This window comes from Anas acuta, chromosome 2 (genome assembly GCF_963932015.1).
Source record: "Anas acuta chromosome 2, bAnaAcu1.1, whole genome shotgun sequence".
NCBI classification, from domain to species: Eukaryota; Metazoa; Chordata; class Aves; order Anseriformes; family Anatidae; genus Anas; species Anas acuta.
The window spans coordinates 5,523,405-5,537,838 of record NC_088980.1 but is presented as its reverse complement, the minus strand read 5'-3'; the positions used below and the strand labels follow the sequence as shown (position 1 = coordinate 5,537,838).

General features: G+C 42.5%; 1 protein-coding gene across 1 annotated transcript in view; it reads right to left on the bottom strand.

The window, feature by feature from the left end:
* OXSR1 (oxidative stress responsive kinase 1) overlaps positions 1 to 14,434 on the bottom strand; it is a 65,616-nt gene that overhangs the window by 8,744 nt on the left and 42,438 nt on the right. The window contains exons 7-12 of the mRNA XM_068673350.1: positions 11,096 to 11,197; positions 8,406 to 8,539; positions 6,545 to 6,593; positions 4,459 to 4,524; positions 4,088 to 4,210; positions 169 to 204 (exon numbers count right to left, since the gene is read on the bottom strand). Coding sequence (XP_068529451.1) covers positions 169 to 204; positions 4,088 to 4,210; positions 4,459 to 4,524; positions 6,545 to 6,593; positions 8,406 to 8,539; positions 11,096 to 11,197 — 510 coding nt within the window. The remainder of the gene's footprint in view (positions 1 to 168; positions 205 to 4,087; positions 4,211 to 4,458; positions 4,525 to 6,544; positions 6,594 to 8,405; positions 8,540 to 11,095; positions 11,198 to 14,434) is intronic.

Below are 14,434 nucleotides of genomic sequence, written 5' to 3'. Positions count from 1 at the left end.
TAAATAGGCAATGATTAATTTTCTGTGGAGGTTTTCAAGCACAGCTCAGCCAGATACTAGCTTCTAGTTTACACAATATTGTTTTCAAAGGCTAATAAAAACACACTCCTTGTAATAGAAGTAACAAGAAGTCATCATTTCAGGAAGCAATTTGCATTTAAAACTTACCTCTGAATTCTGTACAGGTTCTTTCACTCTGGGAGACTGAAAAAAAAAAAAAAAAAACACAAGAAAAAGTTATTATTGCCTTGACAGAAATTAAATTTACTGATGAAAAGGACCTTTCAGAGCCACATTGAACAAATGAAACCTACATTGTTTTCAAATTATGTATATATATTAAGTTTCATAATGAAATGGAGGCCACAGTCTGTTGCCAACCTAATCATAATACCTCAAAACCTGCAATCGTGCTGCAGGATTGCAGTTGACAACCAGTGTATAAACTGCTGTAATAATTAACCAGCAGCAAAACCGAGTCCCCTTGAAGATCATTCAGATTGGATCAAATTGCTCACACACTGAGATGGCAAAATCCATTTTAAGCTACCCACGTCTTGCAGAGAAATACAGGAAACAGATCAGCCTCAGCCTTCCATGCGCTGCTTCAGAGAAAGAAATCTCCTGCCTGCTTCTTCTCACCCTTGGACTCTGCACCATGCTGTGCTCTCCATGAGAGAGAGCAGAAAACTGACGGCCGTGCACGAGTTCAGCAGTGCAACTACCAGAGGAATGGGGAGGAAAGTGCAGTCAAAGCAACGTGGCTAGGCCTTGCTTATCAATGAGCAAAGACAACGAGCATCAGTTATTTCACGTGAGCAGAAAGGAATTGCCAAGTATTCCAGGGAATCTCTGCAATTTGGATATCCTGCAGCTCTGACTCCTAACGGGTCAATTACTGCCTGGAGATAAGATAGGCAGGGTGGCTTGGTCCATGCTGGGATTAACAAATTGAATGTTCTTTCTGTGCCTAGAGGTCTAAAAGACAGGTTGTGGTCAGGATGGGACGAGTCTGACAGAAGAAGAAAAGTTTCATGATGCTACTGACTAGAGGCAGTTAGTTTATGAAGTAACCAACGCCACTAATTTAACCAAAGCAGGTCAGGGTGATTTGTAATGGATGACCCAGAAGTATCTCAGGAGAGAAAATAAAAGGTTTTATTCACAGAACAGCCACTTGCAAAAAGCCCTCTGGCCAGGAGGAGAAGGAACAGATCCTTCCCAGTGACTAAGTGAGGACAGGGTCAGGAAAAAAGTCATGCAGCTGGAAAGGTAAAAGCTGAAATCCAACCTGGAAGGGTAAAGGCTGAAACCCATCTCGATATGTTAAGCCTTCACATGACAGTGACCAGGAAAAGACAAAAAATGTGGCATTGCTCCCTGAGACAGACAGCCACGCTCCACATCTGCAGGCTACAGCTTCAGTGCTGCTCTTTCAGGCAGAAAGTTCACAGCTAGGGTACACGGATGCCTCGAGGAATAACTAAAAGGAGCTTGTCTGAAAGATCACAGTGTGCTAGACACTGCACAGGCAAGTTTGGGGACACTGGCCCTGCCCCACAGCTACCAACCAACCCAGATCAACGGCAGACAGAGGTAAACTAAGGAAAAACATGAGCAGGCAGAATGGAAATAAGATAAACATCAGAAGTCATTTATTTAAGGCACAAGTAGGATGACCCTGGGGATGTGCTTAAATATATTAATTTATTTTTGCCTGTGTAACCCAAGAAATGAGCAACCAGTGAAATGTGACCACACCACACAGTGTTACATAGATTTACTGAGTAATGGAAGGTGAACGATTTAAAAACCCACATACTGCAATTGTTTTAGTTTGAATTCAAGGTTTTAAATGCAGAGAGCAAGGAAGTTTAGCAAGGATTCAGATATAAAATGTAACGTTGAGCCAGCAAGTTCGCATATTCAACCAATTAGGCAGAAATTTCTGGTTCCGTTTACAAGTATTTGTCTGCTTTCAGGTGCACTCCTAGCAACAGACTTGTAAAACACACATTTGTACATATTAATTTCACCCTCTTTTTTCTGTAAAGTGAAAACAAGCAAAAAAATGCAAACTCTTTACACATAAGCTTTTATACAGGATAGGACTGAAGTGTTTTAGCAAATAAAGTCAATGGGCCAGCTATCCTTTTAGGGTGACAGCAGTAAAATGCAGGTGTAGCTGGAATAAAAGGTGACACTTAGTGAATATAAATCATTCAATTCAACAATTTAGTTGAAACTGCAATGGAATTATGGGCAGGCAGAATTTATACGGCGTTTGAAATATGGTCAAAACGCAGCATTGACACTAGACCTCAGTAATATCCCTGTATTTGGAGCAAACATTGGCAGTTTAGATCCAAGTCTTAAGACTGCTTGAAAAGGGATCAAATGGAAGAGGCGCACGGGCATTCCTGTTCTTTCACCTGAAGAAAATAACTCAAAAGCTGTGCAGAGAAAAGACACCCAGGGAAGGACTCAGGCACCTAAGCAGACAGGTAGTGTGGTGGCCTCCATACTGGTTTTGGTCTCCTGAAGATCCACGTTGTATCTACACGGGGTGTCCCAGAAATGGCAATATTCTTCTACAATTAGAGTAGCTGAATGGAGACCTGCTGCTCCAACAACCATCCTTTGTTAAAAGACTAAAGGTTTCTTGAATGGGAGGCCTAAAAGTTAAGGCCAAGCATGGCCTAAATTAAAGAAATCAGAACAGACAGAAGTACAAGGAACTATGCCAAAGCTCCAAGAAAATAAACTCGCTTGAAAAGGAGCTTGTAAACATGTGTTTTTTCTGTGTAAAAGGACTGAAACAATTAAGTACTGTTCAAAACACAGCAAGCAGTGGTAATTCATAGGATTCTGAGCTTAGATACAAGACAGAACAAATTCTAAGAAATCCCTGAAATAGAGGTAGGGTCTTTTACAGTATTCCATCCTAAAAATTGATCATTTTAGCCTACAAGAGCTATTTAGAAGATTTGAGCTTATAAAGAACAAGAGGAAATGACCTTAAGTTGAGCCAGGAGAGGTTTAGGATGGATATTAGAAAAAAATTCTTCACTGAAATGGTTGTGAAGTATTGGAACAGGCTGCTCAGGAAAGTAGTTGAGACACCATCCCTGGAAGTCTTCAAGAAATGTTGGATGTAGAGCTTAGAGACATGGCTTAATGGCAGACTTGGCAGTGCTAGGTAAAAGGTTGGACCAGGTGGTCTTGGAGGTCTTTTCCAACCTAAATAATTCTGTGAATGTCAGTAGTACCCACCTGGCACCAAGAGATCCTCCTTGACTATACATGAAGCTTGATACAGTAAGCTCTTTTAAAGTCACAATAGCTATTGCCACAAATTACTATGTGGAATTATTGTATTAATAATAAATTAAAACATTTAAATTAATACATTTATTAATAATAATACCTTTAAACCCCTAAGCATTTCCAAAGATGCTAAAGACAAAATTTTGCTTTTAATGTTTAAGTATCTACACAGACCAGTAGTAGAAGGAAAGAGAAAAATGAAAGTTACAAAGCGATAAATGCTTCAAACCAAAAATGTTTGCTTGTTTTTTCCCTTTTGTATTGAAAAGTTTCCTTTAAATAGTTTGCTTTAAAAAGTTTCCTTTTCGGTGTAACTGGTAGTACAGAGCTAGGCCCGCTGTGGGTCAGCTACCAGCCCTAAGCACAGGCCACACCGATTTCAGTTCCATCCTGGAGAGGGCAGCAGGACAAAACCTCTCCTGACACTTCCAGAAGAAAGCATCTCGAGCAGGCAGTACCCTTCAAGAGAACATCCCAGCTTGAGTGCATTAGCATGCTGAGACAGGAGAAGGTCGCCTGACTTCATGTTCCCAATTACGCCCAACAGCCCTGAATTAGAGCAGCTGTGCCCCAGGACGAGCACAGAAGAGAGATCAATAGACTTATTTTAACCTTCAGTCTGCGTTCTCTGGTTTGGCTGCAAACTCAAGGGGCAGGATAACAACAGCTGAACCATACTTCAAACAAGGCTGCATGTTTCCCAGAGACATTTAGACATACTATAGGTAGAAAACAGAGATACCAGAATTTGAGGACCCACCCTGAGCTGTGAAATTGCTGCTCTGCCTTCCTCACTTTCTTCGTCTAGTTCGTCATCGCTCCACTCCCAGCCACCATCTTCAGTCTTATGAAGACGTCCACTGGAACCTGGGACTCTCCTTACCTGCTCAGCACAAAGACAGAGAACAGACATGTCAAGAAGACAGCTTCTAAAATTTTTGTTATTATTATTTTTTTAAGTAGAAATGCACAAGAGCATCTTCAGCCAGGACATTCAATTATTTTATTAAAATATCTTAGCTCTATGTAGAAAATGCTATACTACTATAACTCTCATAAAAAAAAAAGTGAAAAAAAAGGTATAAAAACTAATACAACTATAATAGCAAGAGCCCAGGAGCTTTACAGTACCTTTTTGGATCTTTCAGTAATTGTCGGTGCTCTCTGCAACATCTTCTCTTGTAAAAACTCTTTATTCTGGAAAAACAAAAACAAAAAAACAAAAAAAAACATTTACATTGCTGAAAATACCCTTTGATTCCTTCAGTGCCTCTGAAAATGAAACTGCTTCAAGTATTTTTAGCAGAAAGTGTTTTATATGCTTCACACTCTCCTCCCCTCAAAGAACTGAGCTCTAAAAAGTTAATCACTGTCTTCCTTTGGACTACAGTATACGGTCTTTCATCTTAAATACCTTTTAAATTAGCAGTTGCACTTTTCCTGCACGCACTGATAAGAAGTTAACGATTGAGGAGTTGTATAAAAGTGTCTGATTTACTGGGGAACGTGATCATACTCATTACATCACAGCATCTGATATCCTGCTGAGACATTTTAGGTTCTTCCCTTTGCAGATCTTACAGCATCTGGCTCTAGCCACTTTGCTGTTTCCTCTCCCGAAATTTATGCCTGTCCTACTGTCAAAGGCAAGCCTCAGATGTCAGGCCAGGACGCGGGAAGCCCCACACGCAGGGGTAATGAGACGCAGGAATAGGGGCAGCAGGAGTTAAAGTACAAGCACAGCACGTGTGAAGTTTAGTGAGGAAGTAAATGCAGTCATCATGGTAAGTTAAATATTGGGGAACTGCTGTGACGCTTTGCTTTATTAAATTTCCTCAACCAGCTGCATTTTGATACATGGCTCTCAGCATTATCAAAACATACTTTGATATAATATAAACTGGGTTTATATTTGGTTCAGTATAAGCGTGTAGAAGCTGGACTCCTCAAGTTACAGCTGTCAGTTTGGCAGTGGCCAATGTCTGAAAGTCATTTAAGACTGAGTGCTAACTGGCACATATTTTCACTCTGGGTTTAAGTATTGCCTCTTTCACAATAACGTTAATTTTCTATCACCACATAAGCTAATATGTTACTCTGTCACAGTTTAATGAAAGCATGAAAAAGATTTTGTACACGGTGAAGTGTGACGTGAACTAAAACGTGAGCCAGAGAGAAAGGTCAGCAATGTGTAACCTCCTTGTCACTTTGGACACCAAATGTGCATTCACTACACAGACGCAAACAATTCAGTTGCCTAAAACCCCATTAGGGATAACAAAAAACTAGTTAATGCTGTCAAGAGTGCAGACATCAACTAAACTTGCCCTAAAGCAACCTCTTACATTTCCTAAGTTGGCTCACCCTCTAGACTTCCTTGGCTGCACATACTGGATTTGTGTTAACGTTAATAGGACACCCTGCTCCTTTATGCATGCCCAGATGTGGCCATTCCCATATAAACACCTGAATTTGGGAGCTGAGTGCTACTTTCATTAGGTGCTGACACTGCTACGCTGTCCCAGGTTCAGATATCTCTGACACTTTACTGGTGTTCTGCTGTAAACCCCATTATTTTGATGACAAACATACCAAAGAGAAAAAAAATAAGCACACAGAAAACGTTTCCTCATTCCCCTGGAAATTAAATTCTCCCTTATTTTGGTTTGAGTCCCCCGACAAGACGTCACAGATGGGATAGGCACTGATCAGCAGGCACTAAGTAGATAAATGCTCGCTGGCTGTTTGCCCTATGGCTATAAACCAGAATTTCCCACTATTTTATGTCATAGGATTTTCACTTTCCCTAACACAGGGCATAACAGCGTCAGGTAACCCTCCACACACTGAGCCTTATTCACTGTTTTGCAGAGAGACTGATCAGAGAGCTCACTAAAGCACAAGCTACAGCTACTGCCACGGAGACCTTTATGGCCGGCCACGCAGCCAGAATGGCACCGGCACAAGAGGAGAAAAAAGCCCAAACCCACTGAAAAGCCATTTAAACGCTCGAGAATTTCTAAATAATTTCTCCTGATGGTGGCATACACGAGGAGGTAGAGAAGAGAGGTTTCATTCTGTCCGTTCACAATGCCCCATTCAGCTCAGCCAGCTATGCTGGCCCCCGCACCAGTAAAGCTCTCCCCATACCTAGCATGCATCTGGTAACTCCTCTCTCCTCCCTCTGCACAGATCGGTTTAGGAAGTGCTTTCTTACCTTTGCTTTCGTGAAAAATTTGTGTCTTAAAAGTTCTGCTGCTGTTGGTCTGTGGATAAAAACAGGTAGAGAAAAAAACGTTATAAATGTTCCCTTTCAGTGCAAGAGTTCTCCAGCTTGTTGCAGCTGTAACATGACAGCTCCTAAGGGCATCAGCTTCTCCTGTATAAGTGCCCTAAAAGTCACTCAAAGTAAATTTTACACCACCAGTCCTTTAAGTGTCAGTGCATTCTGATCAAAGCCTGCTGTGAGTTAACTGGGCAGAGAACGGCCCCATTTTGATGCTGAACTTGGCTCTCAGAGCCTGGCTGACACGACCACAGGAAGAATTCACTGCCAGTTGAGACAAAGGATCCTCACCTAGAGCAGGAGGCAGGACTTGCCATGTGCAAGTGGCTGAGCTATTGCAGACACACCTGATTGTATATGTGCAATTAGTTCTATTAAATGCAAGTGGGACAAAGAACCTTTGTCTAACGTCAAGTCCAAATTATTTTCCCTTTTCAGTTGCACTTTAGGACCAATATTGAGAAGTAAAAGCCATCCCTTGGTCAATTCAGGAGTTTTCTAAAGACTCAGACAGCTGCACAGCTGCTTGAATGTATCTGATTCTGCAAGCTGCTCTTCACAGGCAACCTCCTGCTCCCATAGTAAAGACGATGACAGCAGCTGTTGGTGGTGTTTGAGAGAAGGGGGATGCCACCATTCCAGGTGATTATGGTTAATTTTGATCAGCACACATTCTAACCTGCAGGGGCAGGACATGCTTTAAAAATGAGGAAGAAAAATATTAAGCTGGGGAAAAAAAAAAAAAAAAAGCTGCTATCGGCATTTATCAAGCACTCCACTGGATTCATTAAGCCTTTCAGACATAAAGCTGGTTAGAAGAGAGAGAGCCCATCTCACAACCTGTAAGAAGCTTTTGTTCCAGGATCTGTCACAGGAGGGAACTGCAAAACATCTTCATTATTTGTAATTTAGGAAGGGAAAACCCTTTCCAGAATCAGTTTGCTTACTGAGGACAAAAGAAAATTAAGTGGTATAAACGTAAAAATCGATCTGTGGCAATGCTTCTTTGTGTTTTGTTTTTTTTTAATCTTACATTTGAAAGAATGATATTCCTAATGCAGGACAAACACGCCTTTAACCAGCTTCGCTGAGGCTCTCCTGTGTGATGGGCTGTGGGTTTTAAGCAGTGCCATGGCAGCTGGACCTTCACCCAGCTTCAGATGCTGCCACAACACAACAAAATAAAGCTATCCTGGGAACCACAGCATGCACACCACCCCCTCGGTGGTATTTCTAACACCACGCGGTGTCAAGCTACTGTTAGGAGGAAGACTGGAAGTGTCGTCAGGTCACTTGAGCAATCTGTATTGACGAAAACACATTGGGTAAAATTTGCCAGTGTTTTTTCCTTAATTTGTTCCCCCCAAAACAAATACGACGTAATTAATCAAGTCAAAACGACGCAGAAAGCCTTCTTTACGCTGGCAAATTTTTTAACAGTTTGTTTACGAAGCTTTGCAAATAAACCCATGCTGCCCAATACCTAATTGCTGATTCACAAACACCGAGCAGCTTTGACCAGAAACAAACCATGAACTGCAGTCACCTGTCGGAGGCGGCAAGGGGGACAATGGTCCCAAGCAAGAGGGGCCTGGGATGCCCTCGTTAACCCAAATGACAGCTGCATGCCCTGGCCAGGCACGGCGACAGACATTTATCCTTAAAAATAAGGACAGCCAGAAGAATTTGCTGCTACACAGCAGAATTGCTGTGTTCACCGTGACCACAAGGTTGGAGAGGAGTTTTGACATTTTGTTTTCCTTCAGTTGACTTTGGCATTACAAGTTCTCACCTTTTCTCCGGGTCCTTTTGTAGGCATGAAGAGATCATCTTCCTAAAGGACTTCCCATACTTCTTCAGCATCTCTTTGTCTTGCACGCCCGTTTCCAAAGATGGAGGATCGTTTTGTAGCGTCAACATTAACACCTGGAAGAATCACGTCTATTGGCAGTGAGATTTTTCTTGGCTTTCGTTAAGTACAGAGCTTTGGAACACAGCATTTTCAACAAGCATCTGAGCCAACAAGGTCTGTTTCACTGCAGCAGCTCTCACAGGAAGCCTGAACTCAAAACAACTTTTTTTCTTAAGAGTTTCAGCTGTCTCTTCCTAGTTGCCAGACAGCACAAACTCACCTCACTACCTTTCCCTCAAGAAAACTACAGGGTCTCTCCTTTTCCCTTTTTTTCCTATAGCCACCAAGGAAACAATTATTTTCAAACCTTTACACCTCAGAAAATTCTGTCAGCTGAGAGTTTCAAAACTCATCCAACACAGAGAGTTGCCTCCACCTCCTTTCCTCGAGAAGCCAGGCTAATTTATACCCAACAGCCCAGGCTACTGCCTCCTATTGCATCTCCTAGCCCACAGAGCAGTCTGCAGGCCAAACCAAAGGTCAGGATGAGCTTTCAGGCAGGTTTGGCGCTGTGAGAGGCATAAGGACTGCAAAACTTTCAGCAGCCTTCCTCATTTCAGCTGAGCGGTCATGCAAGATGTTTGATTCAAAGGCTGTTTAGGCTCCCCTGCAGATGTCTTGCATTCAAAAATGAAGTTAGTGTAAAAATGCTGTTAAATTTCTGTAAAAGCAGAAGGGCAACATGAAACAACGAGTGCTCACTTCCATGTACCACCACAACAACAGGTGAAGACACGTCTCACACAATCAATTTGGCTTGATGGGTACTTATCTCCTTCACCTCACTCAGATATTCCAAAGGAAAAGACAAAAATTGCTCATTTCCATTTTCGCTTGCCACCTACCTACAGATGAATATCTATTTTTAGAGAAGGAAGCAGCAAAAAGCACCTTTAAAAAAGCTTTCAACAGCTCTATTGCTTAGGGCAGCAGCAGCCCATCAATCTAGCTGCAATTATACAGTCTGCAAAGAATTCAGGTTTTCTTCCCCCTCTCCTTGGAATGTCACTTAATGCACGGGTCATTTTGCTGCACAGCCAAATTAACCTGCAGTGAAATACCATCACACTCGATACATAACACAAAAAGGCCCTCTCGCAGGCCGAGTAACTGGAACCCACACTTAGTAACTGGGAATTAATAACCTACCGCATGACAACGTGATGCTAAATGGGTGATCTTTGTATTCGAAGCTGCAGCCCGTGCACTGAAATCAATAAACAGAAGCACGGCTTGCAGAAGCTACTGCAGAATGCTACTAATAACCAGCAAGCAGATGGAAATACCAGTGAAAACAGCAACAGCTACATCAGCACAACGTTTCCCTGAACTCCTCACTGTTCTGCCACAATCACTGGCACGGTATGAACTTCAGTGGCATTTCCAAACCACTCAGCCACTCTAACAGTCTCGGCACAGAGCTCATCCAAATCTTGCAATGAATACTGTTCCCCAAGAGTTAAACCACTGCAAAGCTCTGGCATTTGAAGAAATACATGGAGGCCCCTCCTCTAATGAGTTAGGACCTACTGGACTCCCAAACACTATTGTAATTAAGAGGTGGGAGGAGATGCACCCAAGTCCTAAAGAGATGACACCTGCCTTGCATAGGATTCCAGCAATAAAAGGACTTGGAAAAGGAAAACTTGCTACATGATATGCCTGAAATTGTGGTATTTAGCAATAGTGGTACAAGCAAAGTGGCCTTCAAGAGGGTGGGAAGTGCAGAAAAGGGGCCCAATGTTTTGTGGTCATGACAGGGCCGCCATCAGATCTCGCAGAGGGCCTAAGGAAGATCTCAAAGCTCAGAAGAAGGGCAGGATGCTCCAAACCTCAACTAAGGAGGTCAACTCTGCTAACTTTTAACATACAAACTCTTTGAAAGAAGAACAAGCTAGAAGCAGTTCCTGTTTCAATTATCAGGAAAGCGGGGAAACTTATGCAAACTAAGACAACCCAAAGTGCAAGATATTAAAAAAGATTTTTGAAGTGGCAGCGTTCAAGCAACAAAGTTTCCTCCACTTCAACTTCAATAAAATATTAATAGCACCAATTCCTTCCCATTTCCTCCTGATGTGGTACTTTCCAGAAACACCTGACCCTGTTGAGTGATTAACAGGACTGTGTTGGTGTTAATGCAAGAAATTCTTTTGGGAAAACTAGTAACAGCATTTCTGAGAGGTTTCCAGAAGGATCATCAATGCAAAAGGAATAGTTTCCCCATCCCAGTGTCAGTGGATGCCAGATAATATTTTCCGAATCATTATTTACAGTGGTAACATCTGCTGCCTACGGAGAGGCTCCAGGATTGAGCCACACAGCACTTTCCTCAGGAACGGTGACCCTGGCAAGTCTCGGGATCTAAGTAAGAGCTGTGCACAGTTTCAGACAACATTGATTAAGAAGTGTATTTTTAAAAGGTGACTTCAAACATATCTAAGAACATCGTGATCCAGAAACGCAAGGAGAGAGGACAAGCTCTTCAACAAAGCAGTCTGGCCAAATTCTTTGGGACATCCCTGGAACACACAGATCCTTTGTCTAGCACAAGTATTTGAAGACCTGCTCACCTTCATCGGAGGGTATTTATGGTAAGGAGCTGCCCCTGTAGCCAGTTCGATAGCAGTGATCCCAAAGCTCCAGATGTCTGCCTTGAAATCGTAACCTCTGACCTGAAAGATATTGGAGAACGTTAGCACCTGCGTCTCCTGGTGTCGTACACCACCATCTCCTTCTTTAGGGTTTTAATTATCCTTTCAGCATTTCCTTACTCTCCCCTCATTTCTCAGCAGGAATTTGGAAGCACCACTACTATAGTGTAACCAGATGGAAAAAAATACTTTCTTCCTACTCTCCCACAGCTCCTAATGCTCTAACACCTCTTTGAGGGCTTAAGAAGCCACAGTCTGATGGAAATTATGGTCTTGTGCTGTGCAACCCGGGCTGCTCCATCACAGGCTTCTCCTTTGCGGAGCATAAAGGGGCACTGGGTTAACCCAGGCTCTGCCTTCTACACAAAAACACAAAGTCATTAAACAGCACAATGAAACTCTCAGAGTTAATAGAGGGACTGTTATGCCCTCGGGACACGTGCCTCACTACACTTGTAGCCAACTGCTTAATCAATCTGACTGCAGACACACTCAACCCCGAAACTTCAGGGCTGGGAAGTGCCTGGCAGCTCAGTAAAAAGCCCCTCGTTCCTGTCCGCAGCCTCGTGTTTCCCTCCCCTAATTAAGAGGAGCTTCTGCACTTGACATTAAACACAGGCTTGTTCAGGAAAATTTATAGCATTTACTTCCCCTCACGCACAGGAAAAAATATTTCATACGCCAAAGCGGTTACTTCCTCATTATCATTAGGTAATATTTTGGCACTTGCTTTCTCCACTGCAGGGGAGAGACACCGTGTACTAACTCCAAGAAGAGCTACAAAAATCAAAGTGTTTTGGCTGCTTAGCGTGGTTTGTGTTTCTTCTTGTTAGACCACGGAAAAATGAATAATGAATCAGAGCAAGGCTAATAGGCTTACTGTATTCAGCCCCACTAACGAGCTTTAAAAAGACGCCCATTGTGACGAAGCCAGGAATATTCCCCAAACTGCCTCTGAGATGATCTGGAACTTGGAGACCAACAAAACAAAAAAAAAATCCCCTCCTCCGTTATTTTTCATGTGATTTGATAACTGAATTAACGTTTGTTATAGCAACAGCAGTTTGTATCTTGTACTCAGTTCTTCGACTCTGCAGGCATCGTTTTCACGAGCCTTCAGAGCTCGGAAGACTTCCTAAAGCAGAGTTTATGGAAGCCATTGTTATGGATGGATTTCAAATAATTAAACTAAACAAATCTATAGGCATCTCGTATTATTTATAAGAATACAGTAGATAAGGAAATATGCCGTAAGTTTTACAAAGTGATGTTTCCTTTCACCATTTTTAGGTTTTGAGAACGACTTTGGCATATTTCTTGTCTCTATCTTTCAGCCAATCTCAGATCCCTGCGCTGTACAACTCCCCATTTTAACATTTTTCATTGTATCGTGGAAGCCTGCTTCCAAATGAAATCTAGGAAATTCCAATCTGCCTCTGGTAGTTCACCTTAACATCTATCCGATATGTATTAGTCACCATCCCGAGGTTAGTTTATCATCTGTTTCATCTCATCAACTTTTCTTTTTGCCATAAATCCACCAAGTGAACATTAAAAGACAACACCAGGCCATCACGTAATAATGTACTAAAGCTCCTTAATGAGGGTGAAATAAAACAGATGGAATCAAGAATATCCACAGACCGGAGGCTCACCCACAGCTACCCCTTTCTTTTCCCCTGGTTGGATATAATGGCTCAGAGTGACACCTGCTGGAAGGCAGCAGGATGATATAAACGGGCACGAGGATTTGACAGCAGCATCCAAAATGCCTCCTTACCACCTACTATTCACGAGTTTGATGTGCACCCTCACAGAAGTCACAGAACTGCCTCCTTGGAAAACATCTGCCCCGTCGAATACACCCCTTTTCTCAGTTTAAAAAAAAAAGTTTCTTCTTCCCCCCCCCCAGTCCTTTGCTGATTGCAGCCACCCCTGAGCACCAGAGGCAGCACTGACACAAAAGATAAGCAGGGGCAACTCCAATCCAGTTCTAGACACACTAAATGTGCTTTTTTTATTTACTTTTTCTTCCCCCTCTTAAAATTCAATAAGAAAATCCAGAAGTATGTGACGGCAGAGTGGTTCAGAAGCGAGTTCTCAAAGACAGCTCCTGACTTGGGGAACGTGCCTCGTGCCCTGGGGTGTTAGACTCGAGGAGATAGCAGGAGTGCTTTAACACATCGGCCCCGCAAAGCTGCAATGGGGAGTCACTGAAAAGGCCAAGCAGTGAAAAAGCCCTTCATAAATAGTATATTTAAACCCCTCCAAAATTAATTAAATTCCTGAGGAAGTTTTAGGTGTAGGAAAAAAATGTATTAAAACTCTCCCACTGTTTTAGCTACATTTCACTCTAGATACGTGGGGGTCTCATTCAATTTCTCCTAAAGTATTTTATTGCGAGTAATAGGAAAAAAGTTACAAGCCAGGTTTATTTTAATAAAACAATGTTTTTTCCTTTTTTTTTTCCCTTCCAGGAATCTTTGTAACAGAAATATTTTGGAAAAACATTTAGATCGCTGTATTTTCGCTTGGTGCACATGCCAAAACTGAAACCCTGAGCTCTCTGTCAAGCTTTTTTAGATGATGAGGAATATTTCTCCGAATGTTTATGGCACCGAACAGCAGTGCAATAAAAAGCTCTACAAAAGGCCTTGCTGGGATGTAGCATGTTGATTTTGCTCAGCAATGGCCAGCAGAGCTTTACGTTCAACAAGGTTTTCAGGTGGCCTTCGTCAGAAGCCGTGCAGACAAAGCTGAGCCCTGTCGTTTAGTCTACGAGTAGGAGAGGACAAAAAGTGACATACCTCCACCCAACAGGAAGCATGACATCTATGAGCCAGCCAAAAAAGCAGAAGAGGAAGGGGGAGAGGCGAGCATTCCTCAATATTTACAGGCTGGGCTCTCGTAAGCCAAGAGAAACTGAAAACCTCGAAGTCAACCGTGCGTAACTTTGCTGTGAGAACTCCCCCCTCAGATAATTTTCTATTTGCTACCTCAAATTTTCGGATTTGCCCATGCAGAAGAGCACGTTACCTGACTGGCTATGTGTGTATTTAACGTGTGTGAAGCTATTTATATTCCACCTCATGCTCAGGCATGAGGGAGGGGCAGTTTAATCATCTTTATGCAACTGCTCAGCTGCCTCAGACTTACCTGGGGACAACCCTCAAGAGAAGCAACACGGCCAGAAGCTACCGAACCCTAAATAATGCACAGGACAAGCCTAGCAGCAGTACCAAAACCTAAAGACAATTC